The following is a 26,302-nucleotide window of genomic DNA, read 5'->3' as shown; positions in this document are numbered from 1 at the left end:
TTTTTTAAAACAACAGTATGAAACTAGAAATCAACAAGAAAAAAATCTGGAAATAATACAAATACATGGAGGTTAAATAACGTGCTCCTAAACAATGAATGAATCAACCAAGAAGTCAACAAGAAAAATTTAAAAATATGGAGACAAATGAAAATAAAAAACACAATGGTCTAAAATCTTTGCAAAAGCAAAAGCTGTTCTAAGAGGGAAGTTTGTGGCAATACAGGCCTACCTCAAGAAGCAAGAAAAACTCAAATGAACAACCTACTCATACTCCTAAAGGAGCTAGATAAAGATGAACAAACAAAACCCAAAACCAGTAGAAGGAAGGAAATAATAAAGATTAGAAGAGAAACAAATGAAATAGAAACTAAAACAAAGCAAAACAAAAAGTAGTAGAACAGGTTCTTTGAAAAGAGCAACAAAATTGATAAACTTTTAGCCAGACTCATAAAGAGAGAGAGGGAGAAAGACAGAGAGTGAGGTGACTCAAACAATGAGAAATGAAAGAGGAAAAATAATGAGTGACACCACAGAAATACAAAGGATTGTAAGAGAATATTATGAAAAATTTAGGCCAACAAATTGGACAATATAGAAGAAATGGATAAATTCCCAAAAACATATAATCTTCAAAACTGAACAGAAAAAAATAGAAAATGTAAGCAGACCCATTTTTAATAATGAGATGGAATCAGTAATCAATAAACTCCCAACAAACAAAAGTCCAGGACCAGATGGCTTCACAGGTGAATTGTACCAAATATTTAAAGATGAGTTAATACCTATTCTTCTCAAACTATTCCAAAAAAATAGAAGAAGGAAAATTTCCAAATTCATTCCAGGAGATCATTGTCACCCTGATTCCAAAGCCAGATAAGGATATCACACAAAAAAAGAGAACTTCAGGCAACTATCTCTCATGAACATAGATGCAAAAATCCTCAAAAAAATACTAGCAAACTGAATCCAACAATACATTAAAAAAACCATGCACTACCTTCAAGTGGGATTTATTCCTGAGACACAAAGGTGGTTCAGTATTCATAAATCAGTCAAAGGGATACATCACATCATCAGGAGAAAGAATAAAAACTATATGATCATTTCAATAGATACAAAAAAAAAAAAACATTTGACAACCTACAACATTTATTCATGATAAAAACCTTCCACAAAATAGGTTTAGAGGGAATATACCTCAACATATTAAAGACCATGTATGAAAATCCCACAGCAAACATCATACCCAATGGTGAAACACTGAGAGCTCCTCCCCTAAGATCAGGAATAACACAAGGATAGTCCACTCTCCTTACTTCTATACTGGAAATTTTAGCCACAGCAATTAGACAAGATAAAGAAATAAAAGGCACACAAATTGGTAAGGAAGAAGTAAGACATTCACTATTTACAGATGACATGATACTATATATAAAAAATTCAAACAACACCAACAAAAAAAAGTCTACTAGAACTGATAAATGACTTTGATAAAGTCACAGGATACAAAATCAATATGCAGAAATAAGTTGCATTTCTATACAGCAATAATGAAGTAGAAGAAAGAGAAATTAAAAAAATAATCCTAATATAATTGTGCCAAAACAATGAAATATGTGGGAATAAACCCAACCAAGGAGGTGAAAGACCTATACTCTGAAAAAAATGAAATACCGATGAAAGAAATTAAAGATGACACAAACAAATGGATAGACATTCTATACTCATGGATTGAAAAAACAAATATTGTTGAAATGTCCATACTACCCAAAGCAATTTACAGATTTAATGCCATCCTTATCAAAATACAATAGTATTTTTCACAGAACTAGAACAAATAATCCTAAAATTGGTATGGAACCACAAAAACCCTGAATAATCAAATCAATCTTGAAAAAGAACAAAACTGGAGGTATCACAATCCCAGGTTTCAAGATATACTACAAAGCTGTAGCAATCAGAACAGTATGGTGTTGGCCCCAAAATAGACACATAGATCAGTGGAACAGAGGAAGGATTTCACAGAATGAAACTCATGATTATATGGTCAATTAATATTTGACAAAGTAGGAAAGAATATCCAATGGGAAAAAAGAGAGTCTTTTCAACAAACTGGACAGCCACATGCAAAAAAATGAAACTGGACCATTTTCTCACATCATACAAAAAAATAAACTCAAAATGGATTAAAGATTTAAATGTGAGACCTGAAAGCCATAACAATCCTAGAAGAAAACACAGGCAATAATGTCTCTGACATTGGCTATAGCAACATTTTTCTAAATATGTCTCCTAAGGCAAGAGGATCAAAAGCAAAAATTAACTATTAGAACTACATCAAAATAAAAAGCTTCTGCATAGCCAAAGAAATAATCAACAAAACTAAAAGGCAAGCTACCAAATGAGAGAGAAGATATTCGCAAATGACGTATCTGATAAATATATAAAGGACTTATAGAACTCAACACCAAATAATCCAATTAAAAATGGGCAGAACATGAATAGACATTTCTCCAAAGAAGACAGCCAGATGGTCAACAGACATATGAAGATACTCAACATCATTCATTATTAGGGAAATATAAATCAAAACCACAATGAGATATCATCTCACACCTGTCAGAATGGCTAAAATCAATAAGATAAGAAACAAGTTTTGGTGAAGATATGGTGGAAAAGGAACCCTCTCTCACTGTTGGTGGGAATGCAGCCACTGTGGAAAACAATTTGGAAGTTCCTTAAATAATTAAAAATAGAACTACCTTATGATTCAGTAATTCCACTATTGTATATTTACCGAAAGAATACAAAAACATGAACTCAGAAAGATATATGCACCCCTATGTTTATTGCAGCATTATTTATAATAGCCAAAATATGGAAGCAGCCCAAGTGTCCATTGATAGATGAGTAGATAAAAAGGTGGTACAGACACACACACACACACACACACACACACACACACACACACACACAAGGGAATATTATTCAGCCATATAAAAGAATGAAGTCTTGCCATTTTTAGCAACATGGATTGATTAGAGAGTATAATGCAAAGTGAAATATGACAGTCAGAGTAAGACAAATACCATATGATTTCACTCATATGTGGAATGTAAGAAACAAACAAAAACAAGCAAAGGGGAAAAAATGAGAGGGAGAGAGAAACCAATCATATATAGAGAATCAATTAATTACAGAGAACAAACTGAGGGTTAACAGAGGGGAGGTGGGTAGGGTATGGGTGAAATAGGTGATGGGGATTAAGGAGTGTACTTGTCATGATGAGAATGGGGTCATGTATGGAATTGTTGAATCAATATATTGTATATCTGAAACTAACATAACACTGTATGTTAACTAGAATAGAATTAAACATTTAAATAAATAAATAAAATAATCAATGACCGTCTCAAAATGAGAAATTTGAGGAGCAAGTATTTATTTTCTATCCATGATAGTCCATGTATAGTCACCAAACTAAAGTATTTCTCTGATTCCTTGGATTCTAATCACATTTCATGAGTGAAAGATACCTTTATATTTGTACTTTATTTCAGAAATTTCTATAGCTTGGCTTATTAAACCTTATAAAACTTTAAGGCATGAAGTATACCCTATGTGCATACATCAGATATTGAACAATATGCAAATTTTTAAATCTTAAGACATATGACTTGTTAAAGGAAGTTTCCCACAAATTCACTAGGGTTTTTGATTTCTTTCTACATAAAGCTCTGGGTTATAATAAGAGTTAAGCAATAGCATTTTCTTCCAAAAAAACTTCAAACTTCATATGATTATAGTAAATCTCCCTAGATAATTTTACTAGATCAGTTTCTGGCTTTTTAAAATAATACTTGCAGAGATCTTTATTTTATTTTTTGTACTCTTTATATCAATGTCCCTATACAATAGGAAAAACAACTGTACTTTACTCAAGTGTCGTTGCAAAGATGAAACAACAGAATCAATGTGAAGCACTGCTTCTGACAGAGGATACACTGCTCAGTAGATGTTAGATTTTATTATTAGTATTACTGTCATTATTAATTTATTATTATTATTATTAATAACAATAATTATTATTACTATTCCTTTAGAAACTTCATCTGCCCTGCCTTTCTTGTGTTAATATATAGAGAAAGTATCAGTGGTCTAGACACAGGCAGACCAATATTCCATAACCTGGAGGGAACTACTGTTCAGACTTTAGGAGAGGACACTCAGCTCCCTTTCCCTGCCCCTGTCTCTAGTTACCAAGTGTTGGCTATGAAGCCATGGCCTGAGTGAGTCAGACCTCTAATAGCTGGGAGCATGCCTTCTTTCATTTTCAGATTGCCTTGTCACATCCCTCAGAGGGGACTTTGGGCACGAGAGAAGTTATGGGTTGTCCCTAGACATCCACTGGCCCTAAGAGGGGCAAGTCCAGTGCCTCTAGGGTAGGGTTGCCCAATGAAATACAGGATACCCAGCCAAATTTGAATTCCAGATCAGCAACAAATATTTTTTTAAGTATAGGTATACCTCTAGTGGGGCATACTAAAAGTGTATTCTACTATACTAAAATGATTATATTTATACTAAAAAATTATTTGTTCTTTATCTGAAATTCAACTGGGTGTCCTATTTGTTAAATCTGGCAACCTTATCCTGGGGTAAATCCCTACTGCTTGGTGGGCAGGGACCTGTACTGTTCATCTTTGTTCTCTTGTATCTGAAATAGTACTTGACACACACACACACACACAGGTACCTGAAATGTTTGTGGAATAAATGAACTAAGACCACCTTGGTTTCTAAAGCCAGCCTACTCTTTGCACGTCAAAAACTTCCTGAATTCCACCAGATGTCCATGAGGCACTGGCCACTTCCCCTGGCCTATAGGGGGTTGGAGGTGGGGCAATGTCATTTGCTAAATATCAAATGTAGAGAAGCAGGGAGCAAGAGTAGGAGTAAAATGAGGGATTTGCAAAAGGCCAGATAAGAAGAGTGAAGAAATAATAAAATGTCTGGGTCAGAGAAGTGATATCTTCATTTGAAGCTGGTGAGCATTTCTGATAAGTGGAATTCTCACCACAAAGAGTTTCTCTTATACATAATCTTCCTTGTTTTTATGATTTGGAGATTTGCATAACACAGGAGTTAGGGGACAGAGATGGTAATGAAGAGTCACCAAAGCAGCCGAAGCCACAAGATGGACCAAAGAGAACTTTTTGTCACTAGCCATCGATCCACTTGGGTTTTGTCATAGGATTTTGCTGTCAGGGAGTTAGGATCAGTGTTCGTTCCGATAGGTTAGAAGGTCAGGAAATGGTAGGTAGAAGTTAGAATTTATAATAAACATTCACTGCCCCTTCACTTCTTCTAGTTTTTAATTTGTTGTAAAAAGACAGGAGAGAATTTGTTCAAAACTAAAACCCTTTTCTGGAGATAAACTCTGCTTTCCTCGGAGAGCAAGGAAAGGCATCACAAATACAAACAACACTGGTGGAGCCATTTGTCCTGTGTGTGTTTACTTGCTGGGGACCAGTGGGTTGGGCTCATGCAGGGGGTTGTTATTTCTCTTCCATTTGTCACTTTTAACTCCAGAGGTAACTTCACAGAAATCTTTGTCAGAGTTCTATAATCCGCTAGATATTAACTTGGCTTTAACTCAACATGCCATATTACAAGAGGCTCAGATGATTTCCACTCTGAACAGTTTCTGGTCTTGTTGCCAAAGTAAAGTTTTTAAAAGTACCTCTAGGGATGCTCAGGGGGAGGCCTAATTACCCCCCTCTTGTGTGAGCTGGACTTCCCTTGGAAACAAATTAGCCCTTGGGCAGCTAGCTCACTGCTCTCACTGTACCTCAAGATGGGACTATGAAGCTGGCAGAGGTGGAGAGACTGGCAGCTGCACTTCCTGGATCCTTAAGTCAAAGGAAAGTAGTATTAATTAATGTTTGACAATCTTGGCTTGTGATCCCATGTCCAGATTATGTACTCCTGCAAAGTTAATTCTGTTAGAGGTGAAGTAGAAGAACATAATGGATCAAATCCACATTGGAGTCCTAAATTCTTAGGATGTTATGTTCTTTACTCTTTAGCAATTTCTTGGCTCATCGGTCATCATAAGAATGACAGAGGATCCCCCAGCACCACAGTGCTGTCATCTGTTTTGGGACTATAATAGGTAACAGTTCTGGAACAGTCACACTCAAATACTAAGGGAAAGGATGGTGATAAGTCCAGGTCTTGGTACTCAATTTGGCCTCTGACTGAATGGGCAAATGCAGAGTCCACTAGATGCCTGGTTATATGGGAGCCAGTCATGCCACTGATACAACTTTGCCTAAAATGAAATGATTCCATGGTTTATTTCATTCACACAAGACTTTTTAAAGGGTTCTCAAAAGGAGATGGTTGTGGGGAAATGAACTGAACATAGCCTTACAGGGAAGGTTCACGACTCCAATCTCCTGTTTATTAGTGATGTGGCAAATCTTTTTAGAAATCTAAGTCTCATTCTTGTCATATAAAGATGGAATTAGTGACAGAGCATCATCAGATTGCTGAAAGCATTATACATTGGATTTGACAGTGTAGCCCATACAGAATGGGCATGAAAAAAATCAAATGGTAAAACCCTGGGTGGCTACTGCCCCGTGTGGACATGTGACACCAGAGGAAGACAGCTTGTGTAGGTGATACCAAACTTGGAAGATGAGTGTCTCCTGCTCAGAGCCAGGGGGACCATACAATGCTTTTACTTCTGTATTATCCTAAAGGATAGTTGCCCTTGCTACTGAGATGCAGAAGTAGTTTAAAAACAAAACAAAACAAAACAAAACAACAACAACAACAAAAAACCCTCTGTGCTGTAAGTATAAATTCTGAGCAATTGTAGACAGAAAGTTCCCAATAGTTAGAATAAAAGTTAAAAGCTCTCATATGAGGAAGTGGCTTCTCTAATGCAGATGTTCAGGCATTTATTTGCTCACTTTTCATTCAGCCAGGATGAGAGAGAATGGGACATGGAAAGAGCATGAGCAAAAAGTGCAAAGCCCCTGTGATTCCAAGGTAAAGGTACCTTGTCAGTTTTGCCACTGACTGGTGGTTCAGATGTGCCTTAACTCTTTAGTCAGGAGTCCTGAGACTAGAATGGGCAGGTCAGATGAATAGCAGCCTTAACAGAAGACAGCTGGATCTTAATGAATTGGCATCTGAATGTGGCCCAAGTCACAAAAGCACTCTGTTAAGTATAAAGGAATATAAAAATGTAAAGTAGTAATGTCATTAGAATGCTTTGAATCAAGGGTAAGAACTGTAAAAACAACATGCTCCTTTTTTTCTGGGCTAACATTACTGTCTAGGGATGAGAGCAGGTAAAAGGATTAAAGAGAGGTTATCTACCATGAAAATGAAATCACAGGAGAAGAAAAAAGTTGATACATTTTCACTTGCCAGCTTTTGACACTGGAAGAACAAAATAATCGTTGTTTTCCTACTTGATACATCCTATCATAGTTTCCACCCCAAATATATCTTACCCCATTTTTAATAGGTAGAAATGTATAGCTACCTAGAAATGGGGGGGGGGGGGTAAAGTCAGTCAAAACACACCAATGACTGAGTTGGGGACAGAACACTACACAAAACAAAATCCTGTGATTCAATTCCTGCCAACCTATATCAAAGTCTAGCCAACAGCCTTCAACCTAATAAAAAGTCCACCTTTTGCCTGATGGTAAAGCCTGATGGTAAATAGTTAAGAACTATTTTTCTTAGGCTGAGCTATCCCACAATCGTCGATCTCAATCATCGCTGAAGTGTTGTGTTCATTCTCTCTCATTTATTAAATGTCTTTCTTTAAGTCCCAAAGGAAAGTTTGGAGAGCGAAATATTAGTCACTGAAGAGAGTTCTAAGCTCTGCCTGGGTTTAGCTACATCGAGGATCTAATGCAATGCTTTTCAAATGACCTGTGGAAGAGAACCAGCTTTTTGCTTTTTTAATTTTCATATGTCACAGAGCAATATTTTTGTGAAATATGATAAAAATAAATGACCAGAGAAATAAAGCGAATAAGACAAAGAACTGAGTATAAGCCCACTGATCATCCGTTTGGATATTGCAGCAATGTCAAATTGCTAAACTCTTATTTTCAGTTTCTGCAATAACCTCATCACAGGCTAGTAAAAATGTTTGCAGACTGGTGTTGGTTCATGAGCTACACTTTTAGCAGCTCTGGTATAAGGGACATGTTAAGTGAAAGCACCTACTATAGTGCCCACCTGGAAGACAGTACTGATGCCAATAGTTAATATTTACTGAGGGCTTTCTATGCATGAGCCACTCACTGTTCAGGTCTGCTACATGTATTACTTCTTACATAATCCAGTGGGTCAAATCCTGCTACTTCCTCCATTTACAGATGGAGAAGCTTAGGCACAGAGAAGTTCAGTAACTTACTGAAGGTCAACTAGTAAACCCCAGCACAAAGTATCTGCTTCCAGACTGCACCCACTTCACATGGCTTTCCCACCTGCCTCTCTGTAGGTGTGTGGTTCAGGCTGCATCTGAATCTACCCCAGGGATAAGTAATACATATAATGGCATTGGTGATAATGCAGTAACTAGCAAGAATCATTTTACCTTCATATCTTTGAGTAACATTCTATGGGAAACAAGACACCAGAACAGAGTTGACATACAATCACTGAGCAACCCTTCATAGTGATCTGAAAAATGACTTTTGGCATCCCCTTTAACCAAAACTGAAAAGGTGTTCAAAACTCAGGACATGTCACGCAAATAGCAACCTCACAGTTCAATTATGATTAATATCAAAAAAGAACCAGGGAGGGTTACCCCTCCTGCAAGAGGCTATAGAGGGTCAAGTCCCTCTCACCTTCTCTTCCACAAGTGCATTTTTTCCTTTTCTCCATGCTAAAGCTTTGGTGTTTCCTGTCTTTTTTGAAAGAGGAAGCCAAGCCATGGGAGCTTGATGAAAAGGTCTCTTCCTTTTTGGTGTGTCTTGTGTTTTTAAACACTTCTGTGTTATGGGCAAAAAGCCTGGATCCCCTCGCAAAGTGGCAATTGCGTTGCTCATGCTCCTTGGCAGGGCCTTGCCCCACCTCCCTTCTCCACCCCTCTTTGTCCACACTCCCGCGGCCAGCCCCTCTGGGGCCTCAGGCTCCCTGGGCTTGCTTCATTGTCTCCAAAGCTGATAATGATGTCTCCCACCTACATCTCTTGCTGATAAACGAATTCCTGAAATACCTTTACAGACCTTCACATCACCATAAATGCTGCTTTAAGGAAGGACAAATGGTGGAGTAAATGAACAACACATGGAACATAAATGGTACCACATGTCAGGCTTAATCTCCTCAGTAAGAAGAGGGGCAAAAAACTGAAGCCCTTCCTTCCCTGCACATGGAGGAGTAACAACAGCCACAGCTACTGCCACAAACAGCTGTTACAATTCACTTTTTATATGAGAGGCCAGCATAGAACTCTCTAGATTGAAAAGATATATACTTGTTTTTTTCTTAAAACTCTGGTTACCTTGGTGGGGCGAAATTACATTCAGCTTTTCCTAAGCAGGGGGCAATGTTGACCAGAACATCACATGTTTTTAATTATGGTCCTGAACCTCCTCATGTATATTCCCTGAGCCAAGAGTTGCTCTCAAAGAATCAATTTCTCTTTGTATAAACATGTCTTGCCTAAAAAAGTGGGAACTCTTATAAGCATTTTTAAGACTCTATTTTCCTTCCATAGAGCAATAGGCCCTGAAAAGTAGCTCTCTCAAGTTTGGGGAAAACTAGAGAGGCACACAGAAAGCTACCTAACACTTCAGGGCAGGACTGTGGGTGCAGAAGAATGAAAAGGCAGGATGAACTGTAACAGTTCAGAGAAGGTTACAGTGGGCAGAGGTGGGTGAGAAACATCTCATGGGGAAGTGGTACTGAATTAGAGTCTTAGAGAAGGCAGGCCTTCAAAGGGAAAAGAGGGATGGAGGGTGTTCTAGAAGATAATGATAAAAGGCGGGGGGGGGGGGGAGTGTATAACTTTGGGGAGGAGTAAGCAAAAGTCACCTTTGACATTCCTTTAAAATTTTTTTGAATTATCTCTGAAGCACTGTGAGCACTGTAAATCTCATCCACATTAACATTTGAGATCTACTGGACTAGACCAAAGGAAGAAATGAAAGGAAATTCTATGAGCCAACATCTGGGCATTTGCACTATTGCACTCCAAGAACTGCCATGGACCTAGAGGGGAGTAAGTATTGGGTAGAGAATTTTCCTTTATTCTTGCCTGCCCACAAGGTTTACTCCATTATATTTTAAGATGAAGCGTCTGTAGTTCTAATACATACTGGAAGACTTTGTTGTGAGGATTAAACAATAAAACATAGTTAAAAATCCTTAGCACAAAATCTATCATGTGGTGGGAGCTAGTTAAAGGTGTGATCAGACCTACAGATAACTGCTTTGCAGAGTTGTAAAGAACTTGGACCACTGCTTTCTACAATTTCTGCTGTGGACCCAATAAAAAGCCATATTCTCAATTTCTTGGGCAATGCCTTCAGGGACTGTGTATTACATCAGGGGTAGGTTCTGATGTGACCTCCAGGATATCAAGATGGGAACTCTGCAACCTTGCTTATACAAGGTCTCACAGTTTGGAAAGAGTCTTTGCAGGCCATGTTGCTTGGCTATACATTAGGGCCACAGCCTGACTCAAATCCCTGGTTCTCGTCTGTAATCCATTTCTTTGATGTTTATTGCATGAAATTTAGGATAAACCAAAACTCTGGGGCAACTCCAAGGAGGACAGATTTCCTGGAGTCATTCTCTTATAAACATAATCTTCTTATCCTGTTTTCCCTTCATTCTCCCCAACATACTGTTGTTTTATTACCTTCCCTCCATTGTGCCATCTCTTTCCATTTATCCCAAATCAAATTTACACCCACCCATTTAGTTCTGACTACAATTTACCTTTCATTCTCCTTTCCCCCACCTCGCCAAGCTTGATTCTTAAAAACAAAGAATAAACACAAAATTTTACCACAACTACCACCATTATCACCAAAACAACAAAAGAACTTACCACCCACTTAACCAAGCCAGAGATGTTTGGGAAAGCTTTAACCACATGCTTTGTGTTAAAACTTTTCTTATAAGCAACTTTTTCTCCCCATGACTTGATGGCTTTGGCTAGGGTTTGAAAGCTGGATCTGAGGGAATTGGAAACCCCCTGACACACACACACCCCACCTAACCCTGGGACTTGGGCTGTGTTCAGATGCCCTCCCTCCTTGTCCTCTGCTTTTCCCTGGGCCTTTTCTCGTTGCTACCCTTTCTCCCTGTCTTTTCTCATTTCTCCTATTTGACCCCCTATCCCTGATTTCTTTTTCACAATTTCCACCCCTCAAAGTTTCTATCACCAACTGGAGCCTGAGCCTAAATATCTACTAAGACCACCTGGGACAAACTGTCCCCAAATCTGATGGTGCCTGATTAGAGCAGCCTCCCTGGAATCACATGCACGGGGCAAAGATGTCTTCTAGTCAAAGGACCACTTGAATGCTCAGCCAGCACACAGTTGCCAGAAGCTCACCCTCTCCTTCCCTAGATTCCCCTGGTCCTGGATGGCATATGGTTCAATGGTTAGTGGCTTCCCAGAAGGCGATTTAGGGCTCCCACAATTTCAAAAGGTATAGATCTTTTCCCTTATCTTGACATCTTCCTTTTTAATCCACAATTGCTGTTACCTCTTTCTGCTCCTCCAGAATTAGATTCAAATTCTAAATGTTTTGCTTGGCTGTCCTGTTATTTAGCTCCCATTGGTTTATTGTTTAGATATAGACATTCTTTTTAAAACATAGGAACAAAAAAAGTGCAAGTATGTTACCTGGTGCATCTAATAAAACTCACCCAATTAATTCAGAATGATTTGGCACAAAGAAGGTGCCTGTCTACTTCAGGTTTTTATTCTCTCTAGGATGCTAATTGTTTTTCTTTTGATACTCTTGTATTTTTGGCCTGAAGTCTAAAATCTGGCCTGCTGGGCGATGGGTCAGATTTGTAAATTAGATGACATCTGTTTTGAATTTTATCATCTTTAATTTTCTTTCAAACTCTCTTCACTTATTCATTTCCCCTTTAATTGTAAAGATCAGACTTTGTTGGGTACTTTAGACAAAAGTATAGACCTTTCTTCTGTGGGGGACACACAGATTAAAATTACTGAAGCTAAGTGGTCACAATGAAGGCTATTCAGGGAAAAGATGTTCAGAGAGAAGCCTTAGCAACCATCCCAGAGAGGATGAGCAGCTGATACAAAAGGCTGGCTGCCCACACCAGTGTTTTGAGGTTCCCGCTGAATAATTACAGTCGAGTGGAAGACTGACAGTGAGTGTTGAACATTGGCAGAGTGAATATTTTGAATTGAGAAAGGCTGAAGTACTGAGGATGGAGGTGAGTGGTGATGTTTTGATCTCGTCACATTTAATTTTTCTCTCTGTGTTTTTTTTCTCCAGAAAAATAACAAAAGGAGGAGAAATAGAAATGCATTCTCATACATACAGATTCATATTTTAATAGGAAAACCTTATAATTTTCCTCCTCTGTACGTATCTCCTAAATTCTTCTTTTCATGGGGAAAGTGTTTATCGCTAATTGGATTGGGCCTATTTACGTATTTTAAGTTTTATTTAGTTTTGAGAGAGAAAGAGAAAGAGAGAACAAACAAGTGGGGTAGGGGCAGAGAGAGAGGGAGAGAGAATTCCAAGCAGCTTCCACACTGACACAGAGCAGAGCCTGACATGGGGCTTGAACTCATGAACTGTGAGATCATAACCTGAGCCTAAATCAAAAGTTGGATGCTTAACTCACTAGCCACCTACGCATCTGAGATTGGGCCTATTTATTAAGGGTCAATTTTCTTGTTAGAGTGCCCAATGTAACACTCTTGTGTAACGTGTTTTTCCTTTATGTAAATATTTTTCAATATATACTCTTACGGATGCCAACTGGCCTCATGCAGCTTTGCATTTGTAGAGGCAATAGAGAACACATAGAACACTGGCCAGAATGTGTGCCTAAGCTTTCACATCTGATACACATGTCACTCATCACTGGAAGAAGAAATAAGCAGGCTGGCTGTGCACAGAATACAAAATGGCTCCTCCAAACACCTGCTGTAGAGGCTCTCAACCAAATTTCTAAAACCACATCATGAAAATTGGCCAACAGTGACTTTGTGCTTGCATACAAATGACAAATCACCCTTTTGTGATGCAGGCCTTGGATTTCTTGGATACTGCTGTGTTTAGGCTGTTGCTAGGCAGGTCGTGAGTCTGTTAAAATGCTATTGTTTTGAATGGAATATGTATATAGTGGTAGTTCTCAACTGGAAGCGATTTTTGCCTCTCAGGGGACATTTAGCAATGTCTGGACACATTTTTGGTGCCACAACTTAGGGGGAGGACTGCTACCAGCATCTAGTGGACAGAGTCCAGGGGTGCTGACAACTATTCTATAATGCACAGGACAGCCCCATAACCAAGGATTAATTAGCTCAAATTTCAATAGTACCAAAATTAGAAACCCTGGTTTACAAGCATTTATATATTGAGCCAGGCAACAACAGATCAAAACTATGGTGTTGAGAGAAAAGGGCACTTGCAATTAGTCTTCTTTGGATGAATAGCTATTGTTGACTTTGATGGCCCTATTGGCCACATAATATCTCCGTGGGCTCTAGGGGGCTAAAAGAGCCTGCCATTTGGGCTCCCCTCCTGCTCCTCTTTTCATGGTTATTAACATCATCTTCCATATGTATGCAGTCACTCAAACTATGTATCTCTGGGTTTTATCTACTCCCCCCCTCTTCTCCTCATCCTACCTTCCTACTGGTAATCGATTCCTCATAATTCTGTGTTCTCCTCACTATAATGATTTGCCCTGACTTCTTAGGTCCTCCGTTAATGATTTAGTCCAGGCCTCCCTTATAGTTGAAAGAGCCTGTTGTTCGGGCTCCAACGATAGCATCCTGGTCACTCTCCTGCTGCTCCAGCCAAACCCATTCAGTGCTCCACATCTTGAGCCACTTCCTCATTTACCAAGTCCTTCAGTGAAGAAACGTTTAAAAGGGCCTACCATCTGCTAATTACTCTGTTAGGAGCTGTGATCACTCCCTGGATAAAAATCATTCTAAGCCTCCATACTGCTTAAGGGATGAGCGCCTCACTTCCCGACACAGTGTGTAAAGCCTCTGATAATCTGCCTCTGACCTAACATTTCAGCTTACTCTCCCACCCTACCCTGATGTACTTGCTTCAACCACAATGAACCAATTACTTTTCCTTACTTTGGGTCACACACTCTTAACCGCATGTATCTTTGCACATGCTCTTTTCTGTATTTGGAGTAACCTTTCTACCCTTGTCTGAGAAACTCTCATTCATCCTGTGCGACTTAATCTAGTATCTAGAGAAATGCCTGGCCCATGAAGCTACTCAATAAATATGGTATGAACTTAAATTTGACCTTCTCTGTAAAACATTCTGTAATTTCCTGGCTGTTAGACAATATATCTCTCATGCTCCACAGTCTGTTGTATGCACTTCTACCAGAACCTCTTTGCATACCTGTCTACAGACCTCTTGAGGGCAGGGATGGTGTCTTATATCTCTTGGAACCTCCAGACTTTGTGCCAGGCTGGACATAAAGTGGACCCTCATGATTAAATGCTCACTATTTTGTCAAGATGCCTTCTTTTGTTTTGGGAATCCTTATTTCATACTAGAAATGGTATGCATCACTTGATACCCCCAAAAAGTCACAAAAGTTGACACTAGTCTCAAATTAGCCCTGTCCCTTCTCTAGAACTGAATACCTTCCAGTGTATAGGATCTGAAGTGTGAAGCTAAGGTTTGAGTCCATCCTCTATCACCTACTCACTGTGTAACCTTGGGAAGACATTTAACTCACCTGTAACCCTCTGTTTCTTCTTCTGTAAAATAGGAATAATATCTGCCTTGTGGGGATGGTCATGAGTATCAAATGAGAGTACATATTTGAAAAATTTTTTAACTTCTAAGACATCTGTGTTCAAAGTATAGCAAGATAATAAAATAAAACCTCTTCCTCAGTCTCGCATGATCTTTATTTTTTTCCCCACAAACCTCTTGAAAGGGCCAGTTTGATGCATTGTATTCACTCTCTCCTTTCAACCCCAGGTATTTTTTCTGCCCAGCCATACCACTGGCAGCTCACTCTTCAGAATCTTCAATAATTTCCTTATGGCCAATACCCAGAGACACTCTTCTGTCCTTCCCTCACTGGACTTGACTTCAGTCTGCCTCTTCTGAGACATTCTCTTCACTGGAATCAGAGTAAGCTTCCTCAAACATGGATTTTGATAATATCCTGCCATGTACAAACCTCCACAATGATTCTTCATTAGCCTACTGAGTAATATTCAAACTCCTTAGGAAGGGGTCAGACCCAACATCATCTGGTCCCTGCTTACCACTTCACTCACATTACCTTCTAACACATACCCGAGCAATACAAAATGGCTTATGTTTCTAGAAAGTGTGTGCTCTTTCACGTGCTGCCCAGAAGATTGCCTGGTGCAATCTGGTCATCTTTTAGGACTTGGCTCAAAATATCATCTCTTCTGGGAAGCCTTCCCTGATCTCAGTTTCCTATTCCTCTTCATTCCATACAGAAGTAGATATCCCTATCTCTATGGTCCCCAGACTCCTTGGCTGCATCTTGATTAAGCATAACCTTCCCACTATTCTCTTAGTCACTTAAATATTTATCTCCCCTATTAGAAAGTGAGGTTTTTAGGGGTGCCTTAGTGGCTCAGTTGGTTAAGCGTCCGACTTTGGCTCAGGTCATGGTCTCATGGCTCATGAGTTCAAGCCCCTCATTGGGCTCTGTGCTGACAGCTCAGAGCCTGGAGCCTGCATTGGATTCTGTGTCTCCCTCTCTCTCTGCCCCTCCTCTGCCCTCTCTCTCTCAAAAATAAATAAATATTAAAAGGTTTTTTTAAAAAAAGAAAGTGAGCTTTCTTTGGGTACAAGGAATATATTTTATCTCTCTATATATGTCTAGCTTCTAACAGAGTTCCTGGTACAGAGTAAGCAATTGCTAAACACTTGTTGACTACATAAGTGAGTGTTATAAATATCATTATTTGTACTACATTCTTATTCCTTTGTCATATTTTGTTCACTTTCTAGAAAATCCTTTGTTACATTCTGGTTTTCACAAATTAAAAAGAATTCTGGCAAATGCCATAATTTATTCAGAAGTTACTCTGCATTGAGATTGTTAGTGGGTTTGGTTTTATTTGGGAAGTTGAATGCCTACAAAAGAAACTGTTACTGCCTGTGCTACGCTTCCATGGGTTTATGACATATCCCTCAGGTACAAAGGACCTCCTGCTCACCTGCTGCTTCTGGCCTTGGTAGTTTCCAGTTGTTGGGTAAGAAGCTTGGCAATGGCAGTGAAGCTGTTGCTCATGCGGAAGATATCTCTGCTCTGAGGGCCCAGGATGGAGGAGAAAGCATCAGTGATGCTCTTAATCTCCAGCAGGAGAATATGATGAAACGAATGTTCCATGTTGGCCAGCTGGCTCACCAGGAATGGCAGGCAGCTCCTGGCTCTCTCCTGCCAAGAACAATGAAGACCAGTGTACGCTGTTGGGAATGCAAACTGGTGTAGCCACAATGGAAAACAGCATGGAGGTTCCTCAAGAAATGAAAAATATAACTATCATATGGCCAGCAATCCCACTTCTGGGTATTTATCCAAAGGAAACAAAATCATTATCCCAAAGAGATTTCTGTACTCCCATGTTTAGAGTAGCATTGTTCATAATAGCCAAGACCATTCCAACCAGTATGGAAACCACCTATGTGTCCATAAAAGGATGAATGGATAAAGAAAATGTGGTATACATACACAACAGAATACTATTCATCCATAATCATGTCATAAAAAAGAAGGAAGTTCTGCCATTTGCAACAACATGGATGAACGTGAAGGGCATAATGCTAAGTGAAATAAGCCAGACAGAGAAAGACAAATCCCATGTGGTATCACCTATATGTGGGAACTAAAAAAAAAAAAAAAAGTTGAACTCATAGAAACAGGGACTGGAGTGGGTGGGAGAAATAGTGAGAGGTTGTTCAAAGGGTACAAATTTACTTTCAGCTATAAGCTGAATAAGCTCCGAGGATCTAACATATAACATGGTGACTATAATTGATAATACTATATTGTATAATTGAAATTTGCTGAAAATAGAACTTAAATGTTCTCACCCCTTTCTCCAAAAAAAGGTAAATATGTGTGGTGATGGATGCGTCAGTTAACTCAATGTGGGGGAAACATCTTCATAATGAATATGTATATCAAATAATCACACTGTACCTTTTAAATATCTTACAAATGTACTCGTCAATTATACATCAAGTGAAGCTAAAGGGGAACAGAAGAACAGTGAAAAACAAAAACCTATATTATAAAGGAAAATTACAGTCCCATGACCAGCAGATGACAATTCTATGGGGAGTTGAGAGAGCTAGCTAGAGCGAAATAATGTCTCATTCACAATGCCTCTGAACTGGCTTGAGATTTTAATTTTTTCCTTATTTTAAGGACAAACTTTTTTAAAATAAAACTTTTTTTCCCCATTATTCTTTTCTTAAAAATACATGAATAATCGCATTTGCCTGTCTCATCAGGTCAAAACCTCTCAACTACCATTAAAAATCTAGCCCAATCCATCTACTCTTCCCAACTTTGTGTCCTCCAGTCTCCATGTCTGTGACTCAGTAACTGCCTGCAAGGAAGAGGCTGGTCAATGGCACCCCTGATCCATCCTTCTATCAGACAATGCCAGGTATCACACCGATGTGTAAGTTTCCATCCTCTCCACAGGTTAGTCTCACTCATTTGTTCATTTTAAGCATCTTTCAACATGTTATGGATTCTAGGTTACTGGTCTAGTGAGCAGATTGTATTATCTACGTTTAATCAAGTTAATGCTCTCAAGTAACTGAACTAGGCTCCTTCAGGGAAACGGAAGATGAAGGATCATATGAATTCAGGCATGGGTGAGTAACAAGTAAATATCTTCGCCGATAGGTCTCCTATATCTTCACATGAGCCATGAGACACCATGATTTAATCCAACATAGCTGGAAGTTAGCCAAAAAAATTCAAAATTATCAAGGGAGTTGTTTGAACTGTACATTTATACCCAATATAAATAATGATATACAATAAATAAAGATAATTTAAAACAGGACTTATTTCATCTTTAATTCCTCTTTAAAAGTCCAGTTTTATTATTTTTTTTTTAATTTTTTTTTTTAACGTTTATTTATTTTTGAGACAGAGGGAGACAGAGCATGAACGGGGGAGGGGCAGAGAGAGAGGGAGACACAGAATCGGAAACAGGCTCCAGGCTCTGAGCTGTCAGCACAGAGCCCAACGCGGGGCTAGAACTCACGGACTGCGAGATTGTGACCTGAGCTGAAGTCGGCTGCTTAACCGACTGAGCCACCCAGGCGCCCCTAAAAGTCCAGTTTTAAAATGTATTTAAAAACTATTCATTATGTTAATGTAGCAGAATATACATGTAATTATAAATAAATATATGCTGGAAGTTGATGTTCAATATCCTTTAGACTGATAGGTGTACAGGTCTAAATTACTTTTCTAGCTAGGCATTCCCTTTTACCCTTTGTTCTTGCACTTGAAACCTTAATTTCTTTCCAGATGTAACTTCTGTCCTATCTCCTCCATGCAGCCATTCCTAGTGACCTCTTCTGTCTGAATTTTCACTGCATTATAGACTTTTAAAAAATCTTGTTAGTACCTGATTACATTTGATCAATTGTATATTCATGCTTTTATTCAATCACCAGATAGGTATTGCATGCCTAAAATATGCTTGTGCTAGATTCTAGATGACAAAGGTGAATAAGAGGTAGACTCTGCCTTTGAGAGACTTGCAATCCCTCCTTCCAATTATAATTCACTAATGGTTACATACCCGAGTCAGGTCTCCTAAAGGGGCTATTTCTCAACATCAGTCATCAGCCTGGCACAGAACTGAGCCTGTAGAGTCTACACCCAGAGTATAAGTCTTGATTCACTAATTTAAGCAAACCTTGTATGCCAAAATATGACTTTACAAATAAAATATGTAGTTGCAAAGGAATTTTGTGCTTTACAAGAAATATTTATTATAGAACAGATTTAAGTAGTGAAGTTCCCTAGTCCTTACTACTTAACTTGATTTTCAAAGACTGCATGTACAACTGCAGTGGAACACATCTCTTGGGGATGTGGAGTACATCTGCCAATCAATCCCTTAATAATCATTTGTTAACAACCACTAAATCACAGTGCTCTGCCTGGGTGTGGGGGTAGAGGCTCATATTTCATGACCTGGACAGCTAACTGAAGAGACATTTATTCATTAAAGGATAAGAATATTAGATGACTAGAAAATAGAGACCATTGGAACAAGTTCCTAACAGCCTATTTTATACTTTGGCTCATACAATTGCCAGGTTGCAGAATGACACTTAAATGCTCTTGAGTCAAATAGGTTTTTTGCAAAACATAGATGCTGTCATTCATGCAAGGTCTCCATATGTGAATTCACAGTATGCAATACATCACAGGGACATTTTCCATTTCCTGTTTAGAGGCAAAAGCTGAGGGGTGCCTGGGTGGCTCAGCTGGTTAAGCATCTGACTTTTGATTTCAGCTAAGGTCATGATTTCATGGTTCATGGGATCAAGCCCTGTGTTGGGCTCCACACTGAGAGCACAGAGCCTGCTTCAGATTCTCTCTCTGCCTCGTCTCTCTAACCCCACACGCTCACATGGGGGTGTGCGTGCACTCTCTTTCTCTCAAAATAAAAATAAATAAATGAATGAATAAATAAATAAATAAATAAATAAATAAATAAAGGCAAAAGTTTAATGTGGGGGTACTTACCACGTGCCAGGCTCTCTTTCAGAAGCTAGGAACACATTATTCAAGGAAAAGGATAAAAACCTCTGCCATCAATGAGTCAAGCAGACAATAAAAAAAATACATGTGTAAAATATGTAATGTATTGGATGAAGAAATATGCCTTACAGAAAAATGAAGCAAGACGGGGAGGTGCAGGGAGGGAAGTCAATGTTAAATAGTGTAGGGTCGTCAGATCTCATAGAAAAGGTGACATTTGGATTCAACTAGGTTTTAGAATCTAACCCAACATTCTCAACAGCCATAGTAAACAATGACAATAAAACGTGTCCTGCATGAAACAGGAAGGTAGGAAGATAGGAGAACACGGGAGATGGGTCACTTTACTACTGAGAACATAATTTCACATTTGAGGTAGCTTCCTCATTTTCAGAATCAGATTCTTCTTCAGCATTTTTTTTAAAATCATGCTGCAAATTTCATTTGCTTATCCAAGTGTCCCTATAGTTTTATTAAGGATTTTTCTCACTATGAAAATTAGCAAGCACTTGCTTTAAAGCATGTGTCTTCCCAAAGGTGAAAGTGACTATGTGGGTATTTGCTGAAATCAACACAATTCTGGATGATCTTCTGGCAGCCAAATTGAGCTGGGGAAAATTAATCACAATGCAGGAACAAGAAAAATTATAACTGCTCTGGAACTAACATATGAAACCAAGCCAACCTCACATCGTTTGTTTTGAAACCTTGGAGGATGTTCATGTACCTTACAGGGGTAACAGATGTGATTTTGGACGAGAAAGTGTGGTGTTAGGGTAAGAAGGGGGTGAGGAGATTCTGATTTCTTTCTGGGTTCCATGACATTTTGTCTATAGGGAGCCAGTGACTTCATTTTTTCTGCTTTGTCTTTCTGCTGGCGGTAAGGTCAGCAGCACCTGTATGCCTTAATTGAAGGCCTGACCTCGTCCTTTCTGACAAATTATTTATTATGATAATACTAATAGCTGGGCCACAGAGTATACTTCATCTAAGTGCAAAGCCTATTCTACACACTTTTTATGTGTTTATTCATGTAATCCTCCCATTAATATTCTGAAGTCAGTACTGTGATTACTGCCATTTTATAAGGAGGAAACTGAAGCACAAATACAAGACTAACTTGCTCAAGGTCACATATGCTTTCTCTGTCTCTAAAGCTGTGTCCTCATTGGCGATACCCTCTACCCCTCCCATCCAAAAACTCAAACCCACCCACACACATATTTTTCCAATTTTTGTTTCTGTATCTTGTTCATCATCAGTTGCATGGTCCTTTTCACTTCATTATTTTTTTATTTTCTTTAAAAATTTTTTTAAACATTTATTCATTTTTGAGAGACAGAGAGAGACAGAGCCTGAGCAGGGGAGGCACAGAGAGAGGAAGACGAAGTAGTCTCCAGTCTCCGAGCTGTCGGCACAGAGCCTGATGTGGGGCTTGAACTGTGAGATTATGACCTGAGCAGCTCAACCGAATGAGCCATCCAGGTGCCCCTCATTTCATTATTTTTGACTTAGCAACATAAACATTATAAATACTCTGTGAATACAAAATAGAGCAGCAGGTCTCAAACTTTGTGGTCTTAGAACTTCTTTACTCTCAAAAATCATAGAAGACCCTAAAGACTTTTTGTTTATCTGAGTTATGTCTGTTCATATTTGCCATTTATTACCATATATATTGAGTTAAAACTGAGGAATTAAAAAAAATGTCTGGCGACACTTTTGGTTGTCACAGCCAGGAAATGAGAAGAAAGGCTGGTAGAATGTCGTGGGTGGAGGCCAGAGATGCTGCCAAACATCCTGCAATGCACGGGACAGCCCCCTACAACCAAGAATCATCTGGCTCACCATGTCAATAGTGCCAAACCTAAGAAACCCAGAGTTAAGTGAAACCGGCTTTTTGTTTGTTTTGTTTCCCTGCAAGTGTATGGTGGTCAAGAACATAAAGTGCACTGTCTCAATTGGTGCTAAAGCATTAGCAGTTTTACCCACCATTGCTTTTGTCCTTCCAGCACAAATGTCCACACCGTGAGAAACGTCAGTGATGTATGAGTGTTACTGTGAAAATAACTTTGACCTCACAGATCTCCTGAAAGGGGGTTTCGGGGACCCATGAACCCACTGAGAATTGATGTACTAGAATCAAAGATCAGCAAACTTTTTCTGTAAAGTATCTGATAGTAAATATTTTTGGATTTAGGGGTCATGCGATCTCTGTCATGGGAAAACAGCTACAGACAAGAAGTGAATGAATGGGGTATGGTTGGATTTGGCCCACAGGCAGTAATTTCTTGACCCCTGAACTAGATCATGTGCTTACAACATTGCCTTGGCCATACCATTCATTTGTATCAGTGTTATTCATTTTGTTTTTAAAGTTGCTACTACTCCTACCTCATAAAGCCCCTCTGTTGTTGTTCTTTGTCAGGATAACAGAATGCAACTCAGAAAGTGGCCAAAAATGAAAGTGTGGGTGCCTGTAATGATGATGATATTTTCCCTATATTAATAAGCATGTGCATGCCAGGTATTCGGCATATGCTTCCTCACTTAATCCTCACAACAAATCTTGCAAAATGGGTATCAGGATAAGGATACTGATGATAAGAGGGCTAATCACTTGACCCAGGTTACACAGGTAGGAGAGTCGTAATGGCAGAGCCAAGAGAGAATCAAGATCTGCCTGATTCCAGAGTTAGAACCTTTCTGTTTTGCCTGGACTAGAAAAGATGGTTTAGTACAGCCCTGCATGCTGCAACCTTTCCTCTCTTCCACCCACTACAGGCATTACCAATTGATTATAGTGTTTTCTTTGCTGAACCTGGAAGCTTCCTGAGACCTATTCTCAACACTGTCTTCCTTCACAGTGGTTCTCAGAGAAGCCCAGGTTGCACGTTAGAATCATCCTTTTAAAACAATTCTAATGCACAGTAACATCCTCACCACCCATTCTTCTTTAATTTCATTGTAATGGGGGGAGTCCAGGCACAGGACTTTTTTAAACCTCCCAAATAATTCTAAAGTGCAGCCAAGGTTGAGATTCACTAGTCTGTATAGAGTCACAAATTTCTGGAAAGTTGAGCATTTGCTGGTTTAGGAAACAAGTATTAAATCCTAAAATCCACACTTTCTCTCCTTTATCCTTTATCAACATACAAAAGACTAATGGAAAAGAATATATTCAGCTGCCTGAATGAAAATATTTTATTTCTTGGGCATCTGCTTTTTTATTGGGTCAAATCATTCTACTTCTTCACAGCTCAACTCTGAAGTCTCCACACACCCAAAGAGATACAAGGGCCATAGAAATGTAAATCAAATGAACTTATTGTTAATGCTTTCTCAATGAAGCTTTGCCAGGGAGGCCTCAGGTTTTTCTCAGGAACCCTCAGAAGCATGAGTGGGGCCAGTGGTGCTTAATTGCTTGGCGTATATTTATTTTAGGAGTCTCTTTCCTAATGATGGTGGGGTTTCTAGCTGCAGAGCAAGAGTTGAAGGGTTTGTATGGACCTTACCCCCACCCCAATTCTTTGGCTTCAAGAAATTCTAGAGTAGGAGGCTAATTCTTTCCAGTTGGTCCTGGAATTTTCCCAGTTGTAGCACTTGAAAGTCCCTCATCTGGGGAACCCCCTCAATCAAGGGTAAATGGGTGAATTGAGACAGTTGGTCACCTTATTCTGCAGCCTGTGAGAAGGTGGGAAATTATTTCATCTCAGAGGATTCTACTCTTATTCACATTGTTGGTGATATAATGATATATCATTGTACATACCTGCGTGTGTGTGTGTGTGTATGTGTGTGTACACGCAGTCAATTATCATTATTCATGGTAGTTATGTTCTATAAAGTCACTGGGAACACTGAATTAGCAAACACAGAAGCACTGTCACTAGGGAAAATACAGGGTTAGCCTCTTGCAAGCTCTGGTCGTACATCTTCATCAACTGATGAGGACATAGCCTTGTTTTATGCGTGTTAAAGACATCTTAATATATATTGTTAATTCATTTAAATTGAACTCACAGCCAACAGCACTGTAACTCATGCCTGGACAAAGCTTACTGTAACACATACATTTTCTCCATAATGCACATCAAAGCTATCTTGTACATAGGAACACCAGACAGCACTTTAGCACTATACTTGTGAGACACTTTAAACAGCAAATTGCCAACAAAAAAACACACAAAAATGAGTAAAATGTAGCACTAAATAGATTATGAAAAGGAAAGGCACCTGTTTATAGTATGAGAGCTGAAACAAGAAGACAAAACAGTACCTTGTTCGACCTCAACTGGGAACCTGTGAGTCAAGTGACTCAAATTTTTTGCTGCTCTGTGCATGTCTGTGAATGATCTCAGTAGCATGTAAGGTATTGATCTGGGGTTACAAACACATGTTATTGGTGGGTGAATTCACACATACAAAATCAATGAAGTTTATGGAAGAAAGGAATTAAGGGAGGGAGGGAGGGAGGGAGGGAAGGAGGAAGGAAGAAAGCAAGGAAGGAAAGAAGGAAGAAGGAAAGAAGACAGGAAGCAAGGAAGGATGGAATATGAGTTGGTAGGTCAGTAGAAGGATCTATTGATCTATTTCAAATCTTTCTGGATCTCCTACAAAAGGAAATATCTGCTTTTACCTTGGTTGGTCAGAGTTGAAAGACACTCTAAATTGTTAAGACATGACTTTCCATAAGCTGTTGACATCATGTCCAGAGAAATGCAAGTTCACCTTTACTGAGGTCAGATGGAGTTTGGTCTCAAGCACATCTACCAGTTTGTCTTTCCTTCTATGTTCCATCATGGGACTTTAAACTAATTGAAATTTTCTCTCAGTAACAAGTTACTACACATTCAAATCCATTTGAACTCTTGCTTTTCATCAAATATTAATTCTCCCCATTACAGATTATTTTGTATATGTGACCCAGCTTGGGTGTGCAGACTGAAGACTTGGGACAGCCATTTGCTTTTTTCTTACAACTCAGTTATGTATAGAAGAAGATGAAAATATGGGTAACATTGACATATTCTGAAATCCTTTTTTTATTTCTTTCTTGGTTCTCCACATAAAAGGAAAAAAAAACATGTTAGAAAATGCCATTTAAAAAGGGGGATCCCTTTGGTCTGGGATACTGCATTATGGAGCCCTCTCTGCATGAGAATTGTAACTCATATTTGAGGAAAATTTTTAATCAATGGGAATCACTTTGGAGCAGGTAAAGTTCCACTTACTAATGGTATATGATTCTTTGTCCTATTATGCTAGAAGATTTTTGATATCTTCTATTCTGTTTTCTGTTCAGAATTTGAAGTAGTAACCTTTAAAATAAAATTCCAAATATTCTAGGGGCACCTGGATGGCTCAGTCAGTTAAGCCTCCAACTTCGTCTCAGGTCATGATCTCACAGTTTATGAGTTCAAGCCCCGCATTGGGCTATGTGCTGACAGCTCAGAGCCTGGAGCCTGCTTAGGATTCTGTGTCTCCCTCTCTCTGCCCCTCCCTTGCTCATGCTCTCTTTCTCTCTTTCTTTCTCTCAAAAATAAATCAACATTAAAAATTTTTTTAATTCCAAATATTCTATTGACTGATGAGTTTATAATCACCCTTTTTAGAAAATCCAAAATGACTGAGTCCAAGTCATAAGAGACTTGTTAGCACTGCTTTTCTGTTGGATTTAGCTGGTCTGAGCAATGTATTAAGTTTCTTCATTCCAGCTGCTGCTCAGACCCGTCCTGGAGACTTATAGTTCCCTCTGAGATATCTACTAGCAACAACCTAAATTGTTCCACTGCCTAAAATCTCCTCTTGAAAAAAGGACTGGTTAAGTATTTGGCTTTCCAGAAGCTTTATTTCCTTCATGTAAAACAGAAATGACAATAAGAGATTAGCAAGGCAAATAAGATTATTGGCTGTTCAAATTGTCAATAAATATGAAAGATTTCCTTTGGATAAATATTCACAGAGAAAATCTCACCCTCAGAGAACAGAAAGGTGACAGTACCATGTAAAGCCCTCACAGCTATTCCTCATTTGTCCAAGCAGGAGTGGATGGTATTGTGGTGGTCACAAAAGGGGGCTCAGAAGCTCCTTCCTGAGTTTGTCATGGCACTGTGATGGCCAGTCATGGAGCTTGGGCAGGTTACTTACCTCTCCATGGCTTAGTTTATAAAACAGGTTAATAAGAGCACCTGCCCCATCGAATGGCTGTGAAGATTCAGTTAAAAACAAAGCATTCAGAATAATGTCT

The 26,302-nt window shown here is 39.0% G+C and overlaps 1 protein-coding gene across 8 annotated transcripts in view; it reads right to left on the bottom strand.

Moving 5' to 3' along the window:
- The window catches only part of VEPH1 (ventricular zone expressed PH domain containing 1), a 245,072-nt gene that overhangs the window by 126,125 nt on the left and 92,645 nt on the right, over window positions 1-26,302 (bottom strand). For 7 of the 8 annotated variants that reach the window (XR_009612155.3, XM_060639068.3, XM_060639066.3 and 4 more), the window contains one exon: window positions 16,466-16,686. The exons of the other annotated variant lie outside the window; for it this stretch is intronic. Coding sequence is in view for 6 of the 7 variants with exons in the window: in XM_060639068.3 (XP_060495051.2) it covers window positions 16,466-16,686 (221 nt within the window). In the remaining variant the exon portion in view is untranslated. The remainder of the gene's footprint in view (window positions 1-16,465; window positions 16,687-26,302) is intronic. 8 annotated transcript variants of the gene reach the window in all.

This window comes from Panthera onca, chromosome C2, assembly GCF_046562875.1.
Source record: "Panthera onca isolate mPanOnc1 chromosome C2, mPanOnc1 haplotype 2, whole genome shotgun sequence".
NCBI lineage: Eukaryota > Metazoa > Chordata > Mammalia > Carnivora > Felidae > Panthera > Panthera onca.
The sequence above is the reverse complement of the archived record's forward strand: the minus strand, read 5'-3'. Positions and strand labels throughout refer to the sequence as shown.